This window comes from Miniopterus schreibersii, assembly GCF_964146895.1.
Source record: "Miniopterus schreibersii genome assembly, chromosome: 18".
Lineage (NCBI taxonomy): Eukaryota > Metazoa > Chordata > Mammalia > Chiroptera > Miniopteridae > Miniopterus > Miniopterus schreibersii.
In genome coordinates this window covers 1,380,001-1,400,462 of record NC_138121.1, presented here as the reverse complement: position 1 = coordinate 1,400,462, position 20,462 = coordinate 1,380,001, and the positions used below count along the sequence as shown (strand labels likewise).

The following is a 20,462-nucleotide window of genomic DNA, read 5'->3' as shown; positions in this document are numbered from 1 at the left end:
CTGGGAGCCTGCGGCCCACTTGGGGCCCTTCTGCTGTCTCTGGGATTGTTAAGCATCACCCAGAGCAGGGGTTCCTTGAGGACCTGCCCTTCCAGGTAGTGGAAGGTGTTCACAGGGTCCTTTTCCCTGTCCCAGTCCTCACAATGGGGGGTGGGATTTAGTCGTTCAACAAACATCCAAGGAGCACCCACTGTGCGTGGAGACTGAGGGTGCAGCTGTGAGCAAGGCAAGCGCGGCTGTCCCTCCAGGAGTCTGGGAGGGAGGTTATTAGGGCGGGACCTGCTCCAGTCTGACTGGTGTCCTCATAAGAAGAGATGAGGGTACAGACACACAGGGGGACGGCCACGTGAGGGCACAAAGAGGACGCTGCGTACACACCAAGGAAGCGACCCCACCAACACCATGACCCTGGGCTTCTCGTCTCCAGAAATGAGAGAACCAAAGGATCTATGTGTATCTGTGTCTATACTGATCTGTCTACCTACCTACCTGTCTATATATATAGAGGGAGGGAGGTGTTATATATGTTACATTACATATATAAAGGGATCTGTTATAAAGTATTAGCTCGTGATTATGGAGAAGTCCAACGAGAAGTCTCAAGACCCAGGCCAGCCAGTGGCGTAGTTCCAGGCCTGAGAACCAGAGAGCTGATGGTGAGGATGCCAGCGCAGGTCTGAAGGCCTGAGCCCTCAGGAGCACCAAGGGCAGGCAAAGGTCAGTGTCAAGGCCCACCCACCTAACCTCTTCCAGAAACACCCAGAAATGGTGTTTAACTAGAAATCTGGCCATCCTCTGGCCCAGTCAAGTGGACACATAAAATGAACCGTTTGCATTTCTTTCTTTTTTTCTTCAAGATTTTTTATTGATTTTTGGAGCGAGAGGAAGGGAAAGGGAGAGGGAGAGAAAGAAACATCTATGTGAGAGGGAAACATTGATGGGCTGCCTCCTGCACGCCCCCCACTGGGGGTCGAGCCTGCAACCCAGGCATGTGCCCTGACCGGGAATTGAACCGGCAACTTTTCTGTGCACAGGATGACACCCAGCCAACTGAGCCACACCAGCCAGGGCACCATTACTTTTCTTTTGGATTAACTCCAGGTCAACTGAGTAGGAGCCTTGACTGCACCTGCCAAGATGCCTTCGCCTGTGCCATATAACATAACCTGGCACAGGAGGGACAGCCATTGTGTCCACGGGCCTGCCCACCTGAAGAAAAGGCGCTCCTTATACCAGGGCACAGCCCATTGGGAGCATCAGAGAAGGTGGCGGCCACTCTTGGGGAGGGGATTTGGTGTGTGTCTGCCCCTGTCCACGTGAACAGAGGGGTCTGTGTTCCCTGTGAACTGTGCTCCTCCAGGGAGTCATCTGGCTCTCCCTAGGTAGGCCAGGTGTCTCCTCTGGCTCCGCCCCGACCCCACCCCACCCCACCCCAGGCAGTTCCATAGGCTCCTGGTGATGCCGGAGAGACCCACCAGATAAGCCTTGGATGGGGGCCGGCTCTGGAGTCAGATACCCTCCCATTGACTTCATTTCCTGGTTAGCTGAAGTTGCATCACTTTTGGCTCTGTGCCTGGCGGAGAGATTTCAGAGGGCCTCTATTTACCCTCAGTGAACTGTGGATCACACCCCTTCTACATGGAGAGGCCAGGGAGCCCCAGAGATATCAGAAAGGAGCAACCTTAGCCTGTGGGGGGGCACAGGCTGCCCCGAGGCTCCCTCCCCCTGGGGTGCCTGGCACAGGACACAGGACTCCGCCTGTCCCAGCCCACCCTTGCATAAAGTGCATCTCTACTCTCTATTTTTAGTCCTGGGATTCCTGTCTTTGCCCCCAGATACTTCCTGTGTGCACACCTCTTGCCCTGGCTCCTAATCCCCTCTTCCCTAGTGACCGCAGGCTGTGCCCTTACCAAGGTGACAGAGTGGCTGAAGCCAGAATCAAATGCCCCCGCAGAGGGAAGGAAGTTGGTTTGGGGGTTGAAGTACCTAGGGGCCAAGAGCATGGGTGGGAGAACGTGAGTGGGACCTACCCACGCTGTGATCAAAGAGGCAGGGCACACAGTCTGGTCCTGGCTGTGCCCCCTTGGAGCTGGACTATCCCAGAAGCTGGAGACACATCATGTGCAGTGCAGGGGTGGCTAAGAGACTTGTCCTAATAAGGGCATAACAAGGGCAGGTGCTGGGACTCTGCCTCTCCTACCTCCCGCATAACACCTGGACAGGCAGGTAAATGGGAGCTGGCTGGGGCTCCTTTTACTACTACAGGGACCCCAGGGGCCTGAGGCAAGGGGTGGGTGTGGGCTCTGTGCCTCTGGGCCACCTCTGCCCATAGCCAAATGGGCAGCACATTCTACATCCACAGCCGCATTGGGCATGGGCTCCTCCCTCCATCTGGGAGCCAAGGTTAGGGCACCAGGCCTGGTGCGTCGGGCAGCCCTCGAGGCAGGTGAAGTTGGACCCCAGGGCTCAGGGCTCTGCCTCCCGACTTTACCTCTGGTGCCTGCTGCTCTCCTCCGGTCTTGCCCTCTTCACTCCTCAGTAGCTCAGGTGTCCCTCCCAGTGCCTCCCGCAGCCTCCTTTCTGGCGGGGGAGGTAGAAGCTGAAGGGAAAGGAATGTTTGGGCTGAGCTGGCAGCCAAGGGTTTTACAGGCGCGAATCCACATGGATTCCGAAAGACCCCAAGGGGACAGGTCCAGATCAGCTCGGGTCCGCCTGCGTTCCAGCCTGCGGCCTGGGGGACTGTAGGAAGGGAGGCAGAACAAATGCACTCGTTCAGCGAAGAGTACCCCCTGCTTCCGGTCGGGCCCCTTGCTGGTCGTCAGGGACACTCCAGTGGCAAAGACAGACCTGTCCGGGCTATCATAGAATACATGACTGCACCGGGTATGTGACGAGACCCCACCCAGCATCGGGGGCTTTCCAGTAGCAGTTGGGAAGGGATGGGCTCCAGGTAGGAGGACCTTCCGCTCTAAGACACAGCACGAGGAGTGGCCCTCTGGCTGAGGGGAAGGCCTTGGAGCAGTGGTTGTCATCAGGGGCCACGTGGCCACGTCTGGAGACAGCTGTCACAAGGTGTGTGCTGGGGGGGAGCCGGGCGGAGAGGGGCTGCTGTTGGCCTTTTTGACTGGAGGCCAGGGATGCCGCTGACCACCATGCAACGTACAGGACGCCCCCACAGCAAGGACTGATCAAGCCCAAATGTCGTCAATGTCATGGTCGAGAAAGCCTGTGTTGCATGACCCGCAGAAAAGTCAGTGTGGCTGGAATACCGGGGCCGGGCAGGGCCTGGGCATGGAAAGTAGGGAGGAGACTCGGTCCTGGTGCTCTGGGCAGCCCCCTACTCTGCAGGGCCCGAATCCCCGCACAACCGCACCCGTGCACACGGCAAGAGGCCCGGAGCCGCGAGCACGTGTAACCTCGGCGGGCGGCAACCCCTGCGCTGGTTTCAGGCCCGGGAGAGGGAGCACCAGGGCCCGGGCGTGAGGACCAGGCCACTAGTGCCCACGCCCCTGATGGGCGAGTCCTGCTCGGACCGCACCGCCGAGGAGGGTCTCTATCACAGACGAGAAGGAATCAATGCTAATAAACGTGAACGTGCGATCCCGCATCCAGACCCCGCTTTTCCCGGCCTTGGCTGACCCCCTCCACCGCCGCCGGGACCCTGTGGTCGGGCTCCGCGGAGAACTACAACTCCCAGGAGGCCTCGCGCCCTGGAAGCCCGGGAAGCGCCGCAACGGCCAGAGGCCAATGGGAGGGGCGGGGACAGGGCTTCGGCGCACGTGGCGTCATGACGCACGAACGGCGACGTAGGGGTTTGTGTGCGCGAGTGGCCGCTGGTAAAGGTTGGGTGCCTCGCGCCGGGGGCCGTTGGGAGGGCGCGCGCCCCCGCCCCCCTCCCCGGCCCCCACTCCTGCACCGCTGCCGCCGGAGCCCCACCTTCCCGTCGGCCCCCGCGGGAAGGCTCTGGGTCTCCGCTCGTTCCCCGGGTCGGGGCCGCAGGTGAGAGACCGGAGGGGTGGGGTGGGGGGAGGGACCGGAGGGCGGAGACGTTGAGGAAGCGGCGAGCGTGAAACCGGAAGGGGTGTCTTAAAGGAAAGGACACTGCTTCACCTCCGACTTTTATCGGCCGGACCGGCTCCGCCCTCTTAAAGGGCAAGAGGCTGCTTTTAGAGGGGCGGGGCAGGTCCAGCTGTATGCAGGAGCTTCCTGCTTTCACCCCCCCCCCCCCCAAGAATAGATTATCTCTTCAGAGGCCAGTGATAGTGTCCCTGACATTTACGAAAAAGCTTATGAATCCAGGTGGCTTCAAAGGAGTCCCTAGTTTAGCTGAACAAAGGTGAAGATGGGGGTGCAGCGAGAGGGCCCTCTTAAAGGGGAAGTCGGGCCTGGTGGAAGGGTGTGCTCTTTATTGGATAAGATGGGTTCCGGCTCTTCCAGAGCAGGATGTTCTCTTGTTTAAGGCATGCCCGGCTTTCTGAAAGGCACGTGCAGCTTCCTGAGTTAACTGTCTCTTAAAAGGACTTGCTTACATTTTAAAGGGGCTGCTCATCTCTTTAAAGGGAATTTTATGACCTGACCAAAGGGGACTCCCAGACTTCGTTCAGTCAAGATGCGTTTACTGAGTCCTCACTCTGTGCCAGAAGTTACTCCAGGCACTGGGATGCACCAGTGAATAAGATGCGGCTGGGATCTAGTGGTAGGGGCCAGGGATGCTGCTAAACACCCTGTAGCGCACAGTACAGCCCCCTGGACACTGGTCCAGCCCCAGATAGCCACAGTGCTGAGGTTGGGGAACCCTGATTACAAAGTGGGTTAGAAGGTGATAAGTGCTATGGAGAAAACCATTGAGACCTGATTGCCAGGACTGAGATAGGAGGAGTGGGTATTGACAGTTTTGAGGGGCTTTGCTGCAAAGAAGTGGAAATGAGGCTGTAGCTAGAGAGGGAAAAGGGATGAAGGTTTTTTGTGTTGTTTTTTTTTAAAAGATGGGAGACATAACTGGGTACACTGACGGAAGGAGTTGTCATGGGACAAGGGATATTGCTATAGGTGGGAATTCAGGGTCCATGGGCCCAGAGGCAAGCAGCCAGGAAGGGATAGTGCAGGTTTCTCAGCCTCAGCACCCCTGGCCTTTGGACCTCATCACTGCTGTGGGGCCCTGTCCTGTGCACTGTAGGGTGTGTAGCAGCAGCCCTGGCCTCCCCTCCCAACTAGATGCCAGGAGCATCTGCCCCTCCATTCGACAACCTCACAACCAGAACAGTCTCCAGGCATTGTTCGATGTCCCCTGGGCCAGGGGCACTATTGGGGGGGGGGGTTGTCTCAGTTGCCCTCATGGAGAACCCTTGGTGCAGTGGTTGGAGCACGGTAACATTCTCTTCTGATTGCTTTTATTTTTTCAGTGCTGAGATCAATGGCAGGGTCAGGAGAGAGGTTTGAGGGGAAAAGAAACATGCAGGTATCAGCTAGGGGGGTGAATGGACCAGAGAAATTTGGACAAGCAGGGGGGCGGGTGGGGAGGAGCTCTGCAACCCATGGGCATGATTGCAAAGGGAGACCGAGGCCCAGCAGTTTCCGGTCACACACAGCCCTTAGTCTGGGGAAGGGGAAGTGATGGGGCAGAGGGCACAGAGCCAGCACGTCAGTGGATCGGGGATCTCGTGGAGTTTAGGGAATTTTGGTCAGGGTACCCAGAGGGAGTGGGCAAGCAGGGTGGGTGGTGGTGGAGAGTGGGAAGCTCATAGGCGCTGAACAATTACAGTGAAGGCGTTGAGGGTCCTGCAGTGGATGTGGGTGTAGAGGCGGAAGATGAGTTTTCAGGGAGAGGGGACAGGGGTCCGAAGCCAGGGAGCTGGAGAAAGCCTGGCCTTCTTCAAGGACACTGCCCATTTTCAGAGCATAGCCCTTCAGGTCAGGTCCAGCCCCCTCAGGCCTGCCCAGCCTTCCAGAAGAGATGGCTGACCTCCTAAGGCTGGTGACCCACTGGTCCCCAATATGCTGGAAGTTCAGCGCTTGAAGTCTTTTTTTTTTTTTTAATCTTTATTGTTGAAAGTATTACAGATGTTCCCTTTTTTCCTCCTTTGACCCCTTCACCCCGCTCATGCCCCCAGCACCTGAAGTCTTGCATCCTGGGGCAAACCTGGACCACTGGGGGCCCTAATCCTGAGGGAGGCTCCTGCAGTGAGTGGGGCTGGGGAGGTGCCCCTGCCTCTGAAGGGCAGTGCACAGGTTTGGGGTTGAGATGCCTCTGTGTGTGGGGGGGCGTCACCCTCACCTGACCCAGAATCCCCCCCCAGGTGTGATGGTCGGCTCCCACGCTGACATGGCGCCGGCCTCCACCGCCGAGGGCACCGGGGAGAAGCCGGGCCCAGAGGCCCCGGCCCCGGCCGCCCAGTACGAGTGTGGGGAATGCGGCAAGTCGTTCCGCTGGTCCTCCCGGCTCCTGCACCACCAGCGCACCCACACGGGCGAGCGGCCCTACAAGTGCCCCGACTGCCCCAAGGCCTTCAAGGGCTCCTCAGCCCTGCTCTACCACCAGCGGGGCCACACGGGGGAGCGGCCCTACCAGTGTCCTGACTGCCCCAAGGCCTTCAAGCGCTCGTCGCTGCTGCAGATCCACCGCAGCGTGCACACGGGCCTGCGGGCCTTCACCTGTGGCCAGTGCGGCCTGGCTTTCAAGTGGTCGTCGCACTATCAGTACCACCTGCGCCAGCACACGGGCGAGCGGCCCTACCCGTGCCCAGACTGCCCCAAGGCCTTCAAGAACTCGTCCAGCCTGCGGCGCCACCGCCACGTGCACACCGGCGAGCGGCCCTACACCTGCAGCGTCTGCGGCAAGAGCTTCACCCAGAGCACCAACCTGCGGCAGCACCAGCGCGTGCACACGGGCGAGCGGCCCTTCCGCTGCCCGCTCTGCCCCAAGACCTTCACGCACTCCTCCAACCTGCTGCTGCACCAGCGCACCCACGGGGCCACCCCCGCTGCCCCCGCGCCTCCGCCTCCGCAGGAGCCCAGCAAGGTCTTCACTGACACCTACCTGCAGCCGCACCTGCACTCCCCCAGCCCGCCGGCGCCCCCGCCGCCCGCGCCCCCGCCCGTGGTGCCCGAGCTCTTTCTGGCAGCAGCTGAGACCACGGTGGAGCTGGTATACCGCTGCGACGGCTGCGAGCTGGGCTTCGGCAGTGAGGAGCTGCTGCTGGAGCACCAGCCTTGCCCGGGGCCCGAAGCAGTGCCCGCGCCTCCAGAGACACCAAAGGCTGCCCCACCGGCTCCGGCCCCGCAGCCGCAGCCCCCTCCAGCCACCGCCACCCCCAGCTTCGCCTGCCTTCCCTGTGGGAAGTCCTTCCGGACGGTGGCTGGACTCTCGCGCCACCAGCACAGCCACGGGGCAGCCGGTGGGCAGGCGTTCCGCTGCGGCAGCTGCGATGGTGCCTTCCCGCAGCTGGCCAGCCTCCTGGCGCATCAACAGTGCCACGTGGAGGAGGCGGCGGCCGGGCGCCCGCCCCCGCAGGCCGAGGCCGCAGAGGTCACCTGCCCGCAGGAGCCGCTGGCGCCAGTGGTACCAGCCCCGCAGCCACCTACGCCAGCGCCCGCGTCCACCTCCGCTGAGCGGCCCTACAAGTGCGCCGAGTGCGGCAAGGCCTTCAAGGGCTCGTCGGGGCTGCGCTACCACCTCCGGGACCACACGGGCGAGCGGCCCTACCAGTGCGGCGAGTGCGGCAAGGCCTTCAAGCGCTCGTCGCTGCTGGCCATCCACCAGCGCGTGCACACGGGCCTGCGGGCCTTCACCTGTGGCCAGTGCGGCCTGACCTTCAAGTGGTCCTCTCACTACCAGTACCACCTGCGGCTGCACACGGGCGAGCGGCCGTACGCCTGCGGGGAGTGCGGCAAGGCCTTCCGCAACACGTCGTGCCTGCGGCGCCACCGCCACGTGCACACCGGCGAGCGGCCACACGCCTGCAACGTCTGCGGCAAGAGCTTTGCGCAGACCTCCAACCTGCGGCAGCACCAGCGCGTGCACACGGGCGAGCGGCCCTTCCGCTGCCCGCTCTGCCCCAAGACCTTCACGCACTCCTCCAACCTGCTGCTGCACCAGCGCACCCACTCGGCAGAGCGCCCCTTCACCTGCCCCGTCTGCAGCCGCAGCTTCGTCATGGCCGCCTACCTGCAGAGGCACCTGAGGACGCATGCCCCGGCCACCCCGTCCGCCCCCGCTGCCGGCCCCCCAGCCCCTGCCCCTGCCCCGTTGGCTGCTGCTCCGGCCCCACCCGCCACCCAAGATGTCCACGTGCTCCCCCACCTCCAGGCTACACTCTCCCTAGAGGTGGCAGGGGGCCCGGCCCAGGCGCCGCCCCTGGGCCCAGCAGCCCCCAACTCCCAGACGTTCCTCCTGGTGCAGACTGCCCAAGGCCTCCAGCTCATCCCCAGCAGCGTGCAGCCCCCTACGCCCCCGCCGCCCCCTGCACCCCCTAAGCTCATTCTGTTGCCCTCCTCCAGTACGGGGGGTGGGGGTGGCCGCGCAAGGCAGGGCCTGCGGGCAGTGGGGAAAGCTGGGCAGGGGCCTGGGGTGGTCTGGCTGCCCGGCCCTGGGGGACTGGGGGTGCAGGGAGCGGGCAGCGCCGGGGCTAACGGGGCAGGACAGAGCCTCATCCTTCTGCAGAATGTGGGTGGTGGGGAGGTGGGGCCGCCGGAAGTGAGTGGGGTCCAGCTCCAGCCCCTCAGGCCGGCCCCGGAAGTGACCACAGTCCAGCTTCAGCCAGCACAGGAAGTGACCACGGTCCAGCTCCAGCCCGCGCAGGAAGTGACCACGGTCCAGCTCCAGCCCGCGCAGGAGGTGACCACGGTCCAGCTCCAGCCTGTGACAGGCCAGCTGTCTAATCCCAGTGGAGGAGCCGTGACCACTGAGGCCCCCAACCTGCTGGTGGTGCAGAGTGGGGCAGCCGAGGAGTTGCTGGCCGCCTCTGGCCCTGGGGAGCCGGGTGAGGGCGAGGCCGCCACTGGTGTGGTCCAGGACGTGCTCTTTGAGACTCTGCAGACAGAGGAGGGATTGCAGAGTGTCCTGGTGCTGAGTGGGGCAGATGGGGAGCAGACGCAACTGTGTGTGCAGGAGGTAGAGACCCTCCCCTCAGGGCTCGCGGAGCCACCGGCTCCAGGGCCTCAGGGACAGAAACTGCTGATCATCCGCAGTGCCCCTGCCACCGAGCTGCTGGAAAACAGCGGTGTGGGGAGCGGTGCCACCACACTGCAGCTGCTGGCCCCTCCGCCACCTAGCCCAGCCTCTGCCCCTGCCGGCATCCCCGCCGCTCCCGCCTCCCAGATGTTACAAGTGGTCCCCCCAGGAGCCGTGCCCGGGGGCTTGGCCTCGCAGGGCCTGCCCTCCATCCAGATTGTCCAGACTCTGCCCGCAGTCCAGCTGGTGCACACATTTTGAGTAGAACCACTGGTACCTCTTTCCATCCCCAACACAGACCTGACCCACTGTCCTCCTGGGCTGGGCTGGGGGCAGGGAGCTGCAGGCAGGGCTTGCTAATAAAGACCAGTCTCCTCTCCTGTGTTTTGTTTTACTGGGGGTGGGGGTGGGGGTGGGGGCGGTAATGTCATGGCCATTCCTGCCACTTGGGATTCTGGAGTCTTCCCAGGGGCCTTGCTTTGCATCTTGGGGCTCTGTTTACCCTTAAAAAGGGGATGCAGTGGTCACTAGAATGGGGAGGCGGTGGAATCTAGAATCCTGGTCTACCTCTCGTTCGCTGTTGGTCACCCCACACCTCCCCTCATCTGAAACGGGTGAGAGGAATGCTTGTCCCGGAGGGCACCGAGCACGGGTGGGTTGGGGTGGGTGACTTTGGGAGCGAGGGGGCTCAGTATGGTGACGCAGCCCGTGGGGCTGGAGCGCGGGTACCAATGAGAATTGATCGGCTCCCATCCCGGTCTCTGCCCCACGCTCAGGTTGCTTAGCAACCAGGAACCGTAGGGAAGAGCGCGCGTGTCCCCTCCTCCGGCCGGTAAGTACCGTCCCGCGCCGTCGTCCTTCGGGTCCCCTTTCTCCGTCGCTCCTTCTCCCCCTACACGCCCCCGCCGAGCCTCCGCGCCCAGCCTGAGCCCCTCCCCAGCTCACCCCCGCCCGCGCGCTTGGCAACAGTTGTCAAGGCCAAGTGTGGGTGCCGCCCCGCCCCCAACGTGCGCGGGTCTGACGTCACTTCCTCCGGCGACCCCCCCTCACGACCCGGCCCCCCTACACCTTGTCAAAGGATCAGGAGCCCCCGAGGGGTGTTGGCAGGTCCCTGCCCCGCGGCGGCTGTGGGAGGGGGGCGGGGGGCGCGGCCGGTGCCCTGGCAGGGGGACGTTGTCGACGACCCCTCAGGGCAGCCCCGGAACCTGGGAGGGGGCCCCGTGTGCCAGGTGTTGGCGTCCACGCGGCTTTCAGGGTGGACCGCTGAACATCACGGGGTGGGGGTGCAGGATCCCGGAGACGTTAGGAAGGGCGGTGGGTGGAGCGGGCAGCTCGGGGACCAGAGGTGCCCCCCTGATGCCGACCTGCTTGTTCTCACCAGGTGCACGCCTGCTCCCCTGGGGGCGCGGGGCCTGCCATGGCCCCCAGCCACCTGTCGGTGCGGGAGATGAGGGAAGATGAGAAGCCCCTGGTGCTGGAGATGCTGAAGGTGAGGGCTGCTGGGGGCACCCGAGAGCCCGGGGCGGGCCGCTTGGCCGGCTTCAGCCACTGCCTGGGCCGAGCCCGTGCCAGCCCCGGGCCCTGCAGGGGCAGCTTCCCTTCCCCGCCAGTGCCTCTTCCTCCCCTCGAGGCCGGGGAGGTTTTCACACTGGGGGGCTGTGGGGACCCTGCCTCCTACGGCACACTTCAGAGCAGAGTCGCAGGGGCCCGGGCCCTGTCCTCCAAGCTCCTCTCTGGCTGTCCATAGCATGCCCACTTTCTGGCCTGGGGGCAGTCCCCCTTCCTCTTCCAGCCTCAGCCTTCCCTGGTGCCTCCTGCCTGTCCCTCTCCTGAACTGGGTGTCTCCAGAGCTCCGAATTCACTCTCACTCACTCGCAGCCCAGTGTGCCCTTGGTCTCTGCCTGTGCCTAGAGCAGAGGTGGCCCGGGCTCTGCCCATCCCTCTGCCACAGGCCCTGCGACATTGTCTTTCCCTCGCCTTTGGGAGTCCCCACCCTGAATCCCTCCTGGACAGGGCCTGCCCCCCCCTCTAGTCCCAGGTGCCCATGGGGGCCCTGGTGTCATGGAAGGCCAGGTCCCCAGCTCTGACAACCCCTCCTACCCACAGGCTGGCGTGAAGGACACAGAGAACCGAGTAGCCCTCCACGCCCTGACGCGGCCGCCCACCCTGCTCCTCTTGGCGGCAGCCAGCAGCGGCCTGCGCTTTGTCCTGGCTTCCTTTGCGCTGGCCCTCCTCCTGCCTGTGTTCCTGGCCGTGTTGGCCATGAAGCTGGGCCTGCGGGCCCGGTGGGGCTCACTGCCTCCGCCGGGCGGCCTGGGGGGGCCCTGGGTGGCAGTGCGCAGCTCAGGGGACGTGTGCGGGGTCCTGGCCCTGGCTCTGGGCTCCAACACTGGGGATGGGGCCCGGGTCACCCGCCTGTCTGTCTCCCGCTGGCACCGTCGCCAAGGCGTGGGCAGGCGGCTGCTGGCCTTTGCGGAGTCCCGGACACGCACCTGGGCAGGGGGCATAGGGGAGCCCCGAGCCCGCCTCGTGGTCCCAGTGGCTGTGGCAGCTTGGGGCCTGGCAGGGATGCTGGAAGGCTGTGGCTACCAGGCCGAGGGGAGCTGGGGCTGCATGGGCTACACGCTGGTGAGGGAGTTCAGCAAGGACCTGTGACTCCAACCTGAGCACCTATTGTGTACGTGATCACCTACTGTGTATAGGCACATTCACACCCTCCCTGTGCAATTCCCCAGCTCACTTAAGGCCCAGGAACTCAGGCCTGCAGAGGGCAAGAGACCCCATGCAGTTTGAGGTCTGTGTGTAGTGTGTGAACTTCTCAGAGGTTGGCCTGTCCAGCCTCCTGCCTCAGTCTGTCTGCACTGAGAAACCTCTTCTGCCTGCCTCTCTGCCGGCCTGGGTGAGATGCGGGCTGGAGAAGAGGCTGAGCAAGTTTGACCCCCAAGGATTAGGACTTGGGGCAGGAGCACCCCAAATAGGGATGAGGCCCCTGTGAATGGGGTGGGGTTTGATGCCTGTGCTTGAAGGGGATGAGTCTGGAGCCAGAGGGGATGAGCTGAGCCTCGGCAGGGGAGCTTTGTCTCCTACAGAGCCCAGGCGTCGAGGTGGGGGGAGCATGGGGTTGCCCAGCACCCGCCCCAGGAAGGTGGGAGCTGAGAGGGGCGGCCAGACCCGTCTGGTTTTTACACCCGATTGTTAATAAAAGCCTGGAACTGCTCTGCGCCCGGCTCCCTCTCTGATGCCTTTTCCAGTCTGTCTCCAAACCCCCTCTGTCTGGCTCCTCCTTTCCCTGAGTTGACATTAATTGTCGGTGGGGGTGCTGGCCTGGGAGAAGGGGAGGTGATGAGCTCACAGCAGCCCCGCTCCTAGCCAGCCGGCTGACTCACGCTCCCCATTACAGAAGTTTTCCGCCTCCCAGCTGCCTGGCGCAGTGTGTGTGTGTGAGTGTGCAGTTGCCTTCCCGCCCAGGCCTCGACCTTTGGTCTGCCCGTCCACCACCCCAGCTCCCTGGGGATTGGGGGGACATATATGTTCAATCCCTTCTCCCTACGATGGGGGGCTGTGCATCTAACTCCAGCCCAGGGAATGGAGAGAGGGATTTCTCCGTCTCCCAACCCAGGAAGTCCTTCCTGGTGTCTGGCTGGAAGTCCTCTTGCTGTTGAACCGTGATCCCCAAGCCCAGCAACCCCTGTGAATCCAGCCTCCAGACCCTCCGCGCTGGTCCCACCACGCTTCCCTGGCTGGGCGCAGGCAGATGGGTGGGCGCCCTGCCCACGCTGCTTCCACGTGCAGCTGCCAGTCCCTTCCCTGCAGCCTGCCGTCCCCTAAACATCTCCACGCCCGCCCGGCAAGCCTGGCCGCTCTGTGTGGGTGTTTGCAGTTGGACACCTTCCCTCCCACCCGCAACCCCCCTCCTCTCCAGGCCTCCACCGCTGGCCAGCCCCCTCCCCGCCCCCCCTCCTGTCCCCTGCTGCCTCCCCAGCAGCCTCTCTTGCTCCTGGCAAAGCGTCCAGCTCCTGCCTGCTCCTCCCGGGTCCAGGGCGCCTCAGCAGGCGCGTCCCCCCTCCCTCCCTCCGGTGGCTGCTGCCTTCCCCCCTCTCCTGCTCCTATCCCCTCTCCCCCCATGCCTGCCCCGGACTCTGCAAGCATGAGGGTCTTGGCCTGCCTCCTCGGTGAGTGACCCCTTCTCCTTGGGGACTCAGGGGCCTGGGCCCCACCCTCTGACCGGAGCTCATGCACTTGAGGAACTCAGACTTCCGGGGCGATTCCTGGTGCTTGGGGATAGAGGACATGTCCCTTCCCTGCCTGACCCCCCAGGGACCCAGCCTTCCGCACCATCTGAAGTGCCCCGGGGACATGCCCCCCCCACCAGCCCTGACCCTTGTGGGGTTTACCCACCATTTGACCTTTAGCCAGGCTCTGGGGAGCACAAAGGCCTGCCCACAGCCCTGACCTGGGCATCTGGGCCCCTCCCTTGGCCCAGAGTGCTGTGCGGGAGGTGTTGGTTCCGAGGTGTGAGGATTTGTGCATGTGTATATAAGCGTGTGTGTGTGTTGAGGGTTTGTGTGTGTGTGTGTGTGTGTGTGTGTCGGGGTTTTCAAGACTAGGGGCCTGTGCTGGAGAGAGGACCCCTGGGCCTGCCCCTCACTGTGTCCCACCTTCCAACCTCCCTTCCAGTGGCTCTGATGGGGATCCAGGCTGTTGGTAAGTGGCCCTGAACACTCCTCTGTCTGGCCTTGCCCAGCTCTAAGCCCACTCCATTCCTGGCCTCGCCCTCCCTGGGGACCCTGGTCACCCCCCATATGCCTGTGACCTCGGGCATCTTGCTCCTCAGAACTACCTGGGGGACTGGCCACCAGCATACAGCAGGAACCAGGGTCTCTCACCACTGCTCTCCTAGGCACCCAGGATTGGGGCCCCCACCAGCGGCCAGGGTGCTGGTCTCCCAGTGCCACCCTGTAGGACAGCCCCTGGCCCCAGGGCCTCCGGGATGTCACAGCCTTTCCTCCGTCCCCCCAGAGCGGCTGCGTCTGGCCGATGGCCCCCATGGGTGTGCGGGCCGGCTGGAGGTGTGGCATGGCGGGCGCTGGGGGACCGTGTGTGATGACGGCTGGGACCTGCGAGACGCCGCCGTGGCCTGCCGGGAGCTGGGCTGTGGGGGGGCGCTGGCCGCCCCCGGAGGCGCCTTCTTCGGGGAGGGCTCAGGGCCCGTGTGGCTGAGTGAGCTGGCCTGCAGGGGCGGCGAGGGGCAGCTGGGCCTGTGCCCTCACCGTGGGTGGAAGGCCCACGTCTGCTCCCACGAGGAAGACGCAGGTGTCGTCTGTGCAGGTGAGGACCCCAAGTCCTCAGCCCGGTCACTCTGAGGGTCCAGGGATCTCCCTCCAACTTACCACTGCCCAGGGGTCCTGCCCGGCCTCGAGGGGCCCACCCTCTACAGTTCCCCTGCTCTCTGCAGGTCAGCGTGTGGCCAACTCGAGAGACACAGACGGTTCACCTTCATTTCTGGATGGGGACTCCTGGCCGGGGCTGGCTGGGGAGCTGAGCCCCAGTTCTGAGGAGCCCCCTGTCACGCATGGTGAGCCCACCCACCTGCTCCCTCTTCTACTCAGCCAGGGGACAGGGGCCTTCCTCTCAGATGGCCCAGGGGATAGACAGATGCCCGGCTACTTCCCAACCCCAAAGGCCCCCATCTCAGCTCCCCAGACAGGAGGAGAGATGAGGGGCTCCTGACCCCCCTCCCTGCTGTCTCCACTCCCAGCCCCTCGGCCAGCCGGGACCCCCCAGAGCAGCTCCCGGAAAAAGAGTCCCCGGCCGCCCAAGCAGGTCAAGTCCACCAGGGCCCCTTCACTAATGGCTGGAGCCCCCCGCCAGGGTAAGTCCCCTCCAAGGATCTGGATGGGGGGACCCTCATCTAGTCTGGACCACCCCGTGCCCCAGGTGTCCTCCTGTTACCCTGTGGCCCTCCCACCCTGGCCTGTGTGGCTCAGTTGGTTGGGTATCATCTGGTGAACCCAGAGGTTGCCAGTTGGATTCCTGGTCAGGACACAGGCCCGGGATGCAGGCTGGATCCCCAGTAGGGCGCGTGCAGGAGGCAGCTGATCAATGACTCTCTCATCATTGATGTTTCTCTCTCTCTCCCTCTTCCTTCCTCTCTCTGAAATCAATAAAGACATATTTTTAAAAAATTAAAAACAAAAACTTAGGGCCCTTGGGAATGAGTCATTCCCGTCCCCTACCCTGCCCGGTCAGGGACCCAGGAGTCTGCTCCCCGCACCCAGGCCCCTGCCCCACTCAGATCCTCGCCCTTCCCTTGGTGGCCCGGCCGCCCAGCGGGTCTCGGGCCAGCGCCCTCTTGGGGGGGGGGGGTGTTCGAATCCCCAGCTGCCTCACGCAGGCCCGCCTTCTCCGCAGAGCGGCTGCGCCTGGCCTCGGGCCCCCACGGGTGCGCCGGCCGGCTGGAGGTGTGGCACGGCGGGCGCTGGGGGACCGTGTGCGACGACGGCTGGGACCTGCGAGACGCCGCGGTGGCCTGCCGGGAGCTGGGCTGCGGGGGGGCGCTGGCCGCCCCCGGAGGCGCCAGATTCGGCCCAGGCTCGGGGCCCGTGTGGATGGACGACGTGGGGTGCGGAGGCGGAGAGCAGGCCCTGCGGGACTGTCCGCGCAGCCCCTGGGGCCGGAGCAACTGTGACCACGGGGAGGACGCGGGGCTGGTCTGCACAGGTGCGCCCTCCGCCTGGAGCCGGGTCTGTCCCCGCACAGCCCACCGCCCGGCCCGCGCGTCTCCTCTGCGCGGCTGCAGCTGTGCGCGCGGGGCGGACGGAGGCCAGCGGGCCGGGGCGGGGCGGGGCGGGGCCGGGGCGGGGCCCGCTGGACGACCCTCCACGTGCCACGGGGCGGGCGGCACGTGCGCCCAGAAGCAGGGCCCTCCCGTCCAGCCCCACCTCGGGCGCGAGGCCTCACGGTCCCGTCCCTCTGTTCTCTCTCCCCCGCCCAGGCCCGGCCCCCCGGCTGCGCCTGGCCGATGGTCCCCACGGGTGCGCGGGCCGCCTGGAGGTGTGGCACGGCGGGCGCTGGGGGTCGGTGTGCGACGACGCCTGGGACCTGCGAGACGCCGCGGTGGCCTGCGGGGAGCTGGGCTGCGGGGCCGCGCTGGCCGCCCCCGGAGGCGCCTTCTTTGGGGAGGGTACTGGCCCCATCCTCCTGGACGATCTTCGGTGTCGGGGGAATGAGACGGCCCTGCGGTTCTGCCCGTCGAGGCCCTGGGGCCAGCACGACTGCCATCACCGGGAGGACGCCGGGGCTGTGTGTGACGGTGAGGGGCTCCGGGAGGGGTCGGGCGGCAGGCTGGTGTGGCCCCTCAGCATCCCATGCGCCCCCCCCCTTCAGGCTGCCCACCTGCCCCCTCTTATCCGTGACACCTCCCCCCACATCAGCGGCCTGGGGCGGGGGGTGCGGGAGTCCTGGGCGGCACCGGGTGGGTGGTGACCACCCCCTCCGTCCCCGCCCCCCAGGTATGCCTCTGGCCTACGTCCCTCCCACGGCCCCCGCCGCGGGCCGCAACAGCTCCGGGTCCAGGACCGCGGCGTCCAGGGCCCCGCCCCCCACGGCGCGCCCGGCCTCGAGGACCGCGGGCCTCTCGCCTCCGCCTGCCTCCCGGGCTGCCCCGTGGGAGCCTGGGCCGGAGGCCGGTGAGTCCATTCTGCTCCCCAAAACTAGGCCTCAGCTTCCGTTTGCCCCCCTGACCGAGCCCAGCGCCCTTCCCCTCTGCCCGGAGGCTGTCTCGGGAGGGCAGGGGTAGGGGGGCCCCGTCCAAGGCCCCGCGGTCCCCGTCCTGAAACGCGCGGTGCTTTGCGGTCCTTTCCGAAGCCCGCCGGCCCTCGCGGGTCAGGAAGGGCCGGGCAGCCCAGGCCGCGTCTCGCAGTCTAGGCGTTACCGTCGATGTCACCGCAAAGCGTTTTGAATGACTGGAGAGCGGGGGAGATACACAGCAACGCCCCAGGCTGCCTCCTCGCGCCCCCTGCCGGGGAGTCCAACCAGCCGCCCCGGGCGCGCTCACGCCGCTGGCGCACCGGCCGGGGCTGGGCTCGGTGGTCGCGGGCGGCGAGGCCAGCGCCCAGGAGACTGTCCTCGCAGGGACAGCGGCCTCTCGGTTCCCAAGAGGGCGGGCGCTCCCTGTCTCCAGCTGTTACAACGAGGCCACAGCTGGAACGTGGGAAAGCAGGACTCGAGCGAAGTCAGCTTGTTCCAGAGCCCACATTCTTTGCTTTTTTTTATTTTTTGTGGTAAAATATACACAACACAAAGTTGACTGTTTTAAACCCCCCCCTTTTTTTTGGTTTGGTTTTTGTTTTAACCATTTTTAAGTGTATAGTTCAATGGTCTTGCTACATTCAGAACGCGGTGCAGCCATCACCACAACCATCTCCAGAAACCCCACCCCCTTAAACACTCACTCCTCATTCCCGCCCCGGCACCCACCCTTGTGCTTTCTGCCTCTGTGGATATGATGACACCAGGGACCTTGTGTAAGTGGAATCATGCAGTACTTGTCCTTTTGTGTCTGGCTTATTTCATTTAGTATAATATCCTCAAGGTGCATCCCTGTTGTGGCAGGTGGTGTAATTCTCTTCCTTTTTAACCGCTGCATAATATTCCATCGCACAGATGGACCATGTTTTGAGTGTCCATTTATCCGTGGATGGGATTTTAGGACGTTTCTAGCCTTTGGCTTTGTGAACAGTGCTGCTGTGAACCTTTGGGTACCAGGGTCTATTTGAAAACCATTTCACCCTATTTTGGGCAGGTCCCTAGGAGTGGAATTTCTGGGCCACATGGTAATTCTATGTTCAGCTTTCCAAGGGACCACTGCACTGTGCCTGGCTCTTTATCACCCCCCCCCCCAAAATGGCACAGCATGGGCCTCAGTAAATCCTTGCTGCCAGGAAGGAAGGACGGGTAGAGGGGAGGTAGAAGAGGGCTCAGAGAGCAGAGGCACCCTCAACTCTAATTTTTTTGGTCTCTGTCACCCCAGGGTCCCCCCAACTGCGGCTGGTGGCCGGACCTAGCAGATGCTCAGGCCGGCTGGAGGTGTGGCATGCCGGGCGCTGGGGGACGGTGTGTGATGACAGCTGGGACCTGCGGGACTCGGCTGTGGTCTGCCGGGAACTGGGCTGCGGGGGAGCTCGGCAGCTGGACCCCTCTGCGGGCCGCTTCGGCTGGGGCGCTGGCCCCATCTGGCTGGATGATGTGCGGTGTGCAGGGACTGAGACGTCGCTCTTTGATTGCCCTGCCACTCCCTGGGGGAAGCACAACTGTGCCCACAATGAGGATGTTGGCGTCACCTGCACTGGTAAGGAACCCTAGCCATCCATTGGCTCCAGGAGGGCTTCCTGGAGGAGAGAGCAGGAACTAACATCCACACTAATGTCGATTGAGCACCTGCTTCCTGAGCCCCTGCCCTGGGTTGGGTGTTTTCACACATATGACTGCATTCACACCTCACAATAAGTCCAGGGTGGGGGATGTTATGTCTCTTTTACTGATGAAGACTCTGAGGCACAGAGAGGTTGAGTAACTTGTCCAAGGTTACACAGCAACTAAGGATTCTTCTTCCTCCCCCCCCCCAAGAATCAGGGGAGTCTTCCACACACAGGGGAGCTTTGTCATCCCCAAGATGAGAGGAAGGAGGCATAGGGACACCAGGACATGGAGAGAAGCCAGAGTGAAGGCCCACGGCAGGAAACTCAGGCCTCCCGTTGTCGTGTGCTTGCCAACATTTATTGAGTGCCAGACACTGAGCTGGGTCCCCAGAACGCAGTGAGCACGGCCTGGCCTTTGAGAAGCTCACAGCTCACAAGGGAAAAGATGCACCAACAAATTACGCAAACCCGTGGGGCATGGTGGGATTTGGGAGGTCCCCAGGACCATCTGCAGCTTCCACAATTTTTTGGAAGGACTTACAAAAATCAGACATACCGTGATACTCAGGGTCGTGGTCAATTGTGGCAAAAGGACAGACTAACATCAGCAAAGGGAGGAGGCAATTGGGGCAGGATCCAGGAGTCACCCCATTCTGCCTGGAGCTGAGGCCCTCTCCCTGTCCTCCTGAGGGCCACAGGAGCCACAGAGGGTTTTAGGCTGTGCAGTGACCTGTCAGACCTGGTAGCACTTTCATGGTTGGTGAGAGCTGGCCGGGGAGGAAGGGCAGCCCATCAGAAAGTACAGGAAGTTAGGCTGTGGCTGGGGAGGTGGAGGGGACCGGGGGGGTGTGAAAGGCAAAGGGAGTCAGTCACATCAGGATTGGAGGGCCCAGGAGACGGGGCAGTGTCGGCCTCAGCTGGCCACAGGTGCCCAGGGTCAGGCACGGTGCCAGGCTCATAGGAGATGCTCAATAAATATTTGTGACAAGAATGAATGAATGGATGATGGGAGCCTGGTGACTCACTGGGGAGGGGGAGATGAGAGAAAGGGAGGGGCGTGGACGGATGACCTTCACACCATGGGGTCTGCCACCATCCCTGTCTCCCCTTCTACCTTCCAGGTACCCCCGGCCTGGACTCCATCTCAGACCCCTTCAGCTGGAGCTGGATCCCTGGCCTGGGCAGAGACCCAGATGCTTGGCTCCCCGGGGAGCTGGCCACCAAGCCCTCTGCAGGGCTGACCCCTGGTGTTCCTGAGAAAACCACCAAGGCCCCCGGGAAAATACCCAAGAGCACCAAGAAGTGGGTGACCAAGCATGCTAAGAGGCCGACCACTCAGGCCCCTGTGACGCCGACCACTCAACACTCCAGGGTCCTGGGCACACGGGCTCCCCCAGAACTGACCTCCCGGACCACCACAGCCCTGGCCACGGAGATCCCCCTCACGCTGACCTCTCACACCACAGCGCTGACCCCCCGACCCCCCTGGGAACAAACCTCTAAGACTGTGACAATGTCGAGCACTCAAGATGCCCGAGAGATGACCACGGAGGCCGCCGCCAATCGAATTCCTCCTTCCTCTGTGGCACCATCAGCTGAGATCCCAGCGGAAGGTTCTCCAGAGTCATCCAAAGACCCAGCCCCCTCCCCCACTGGGGGCGCCCCTGGGGGGTCAGGTGAGTGGAGGGCACGTGAAGGGGCGAGGCTGACCCCGGTGACCCCTCCTGACCGGGACCTCCCACTGCAGGCCCCTTCCGGGTTCGTCTGGCTGATGGGCCCAACCGATGTGCTGGCCGGCTGGAGGTGTGGCACGCTGGACGCTGGGGGACAGTGTGCGATGACAACTGGGATCTGCGGGACAGCACCGTAGCCTG

The 20,462-nt window shown here is 63.6% G+C and overlaps 3 protein-coding genes across 7 annotated transcripts in view; all 3 read left to right on the top strand.

Annotated features, from left to right (window-relative positions):
- Nucleotides 1-3,815: 3,815 nt before the first annotated feature.
- Nucleotides 3,816-9,544, top strand: ZNF628 (zinc finger protein 628). The gene is made up of 2 exons (XM_081118077.1): nt 3,816-3,999; nt 6,297-9,544. Exon 2 carries the CDS (start codon nt 6,302-6,304, stop codon nt 9,428-9,430), a length of 3,129 nt encoding a protein of 1,042 aa, XP_080974203.1. The 5' UTR covers nt 3,816-3,999; nt 6,297-6,301; the 3' UTR covers nt 9,431-9,544.
- Nucleotides 9,545-9,837: 293 nt separating this feature from the next.
- On the top strand, nt 9,838-12,405 carry NAT14 (N-acetyltransferase 14 (putative)). Of its 3 annotated transcripts, none has more exons than XM_081118079.1 (3): nt 9,838-10,001; nt 10,551-10,658; nt 11,276-12,390. In XM_081118079.1, exons 2-3 carry the CDS (start codon nt 10,587-10,589, stop codon nt 11,822-11,824), a joined length of 621 nt encoding a protein of 206 aa, XP_080974205.1. In that variant the 5' UTR covers nt 9,838-10,001; nt 10,551-10,586; the 3' UTR covers nt 11,825-12,390. The 3 variants fall into 3 exon arrangements, with proteins under 3 accessions (XP_080974205.1, XP_080974204.1, XP_080974206.1); XM_081118078.1 differs by lacking the exon at nt 9,838-10,001 and adding an exon at nt 10,180-10,276 and having other exon boundaries at nt 11,276-12,405; XM_081118080.1 differs by lacking the exon at nt 9,838-10,001 and adding an exon at nt 10,283-10,400.
- Nucleotides 12,406-13,184: 779 nt separating this feature from the next.
- SSC5D (scavenger receptor cysteine rich family member with 5 domains) overlaps nt 13,185-20,462 on the top strand; it is a 41,895-nt gene continuing 34,617 nt past the window's right edge. Inside the window, exons 1-11 of one of the 3 annotated variants that reach the window (XM_081117947.1) lie at nt 13,185-13,341; nt 13,847-13,873; nt 14,189-14,497; nt 14,625-14,744; nt 14,928-15,041; nt 15,581-15,889; nt 16,164-16,481; nt 16,681-16,857; nt 18,201-18,518; nt 19,710-20,264; nt 20,336-20,462. The exon at nt 20,336-20,462 is cut by the window's right edge and continues 188 nt beyond it. In XM_081117947.1, coding sequence (XP_080974073.1) covers nt 13,293-13,341; nt 13,847-13,873; nt 14,189-14,497; nt 14,625-14,744; nt 14,928-15,041; nt 15,581-15,889; nt 16,164-16,481; nt 16,681-16,857; nt 18,201-18,518; nt 19,710-20,264; nt 20,336-20,462 — 2,423 coding nt within the window. In that variant the 5' untranslated portion in view covers nt 13,185-13,292. The remainder of the gene's footprint in view (nt 13,342-13,846; nt 13,874-14,188; nt 14,498-14,624; nt 14,745-14,927; nt 15,042-15,580; nt 15,890-16,163; nt 16,482-16,680; nt 16,858-18,200; nt 18,519-19,709; nt 20,265-20,335) is intronic. The other 2 variants (XM_081117948.1, XM_081117949.1) reach the window with 2 other exon arrangements.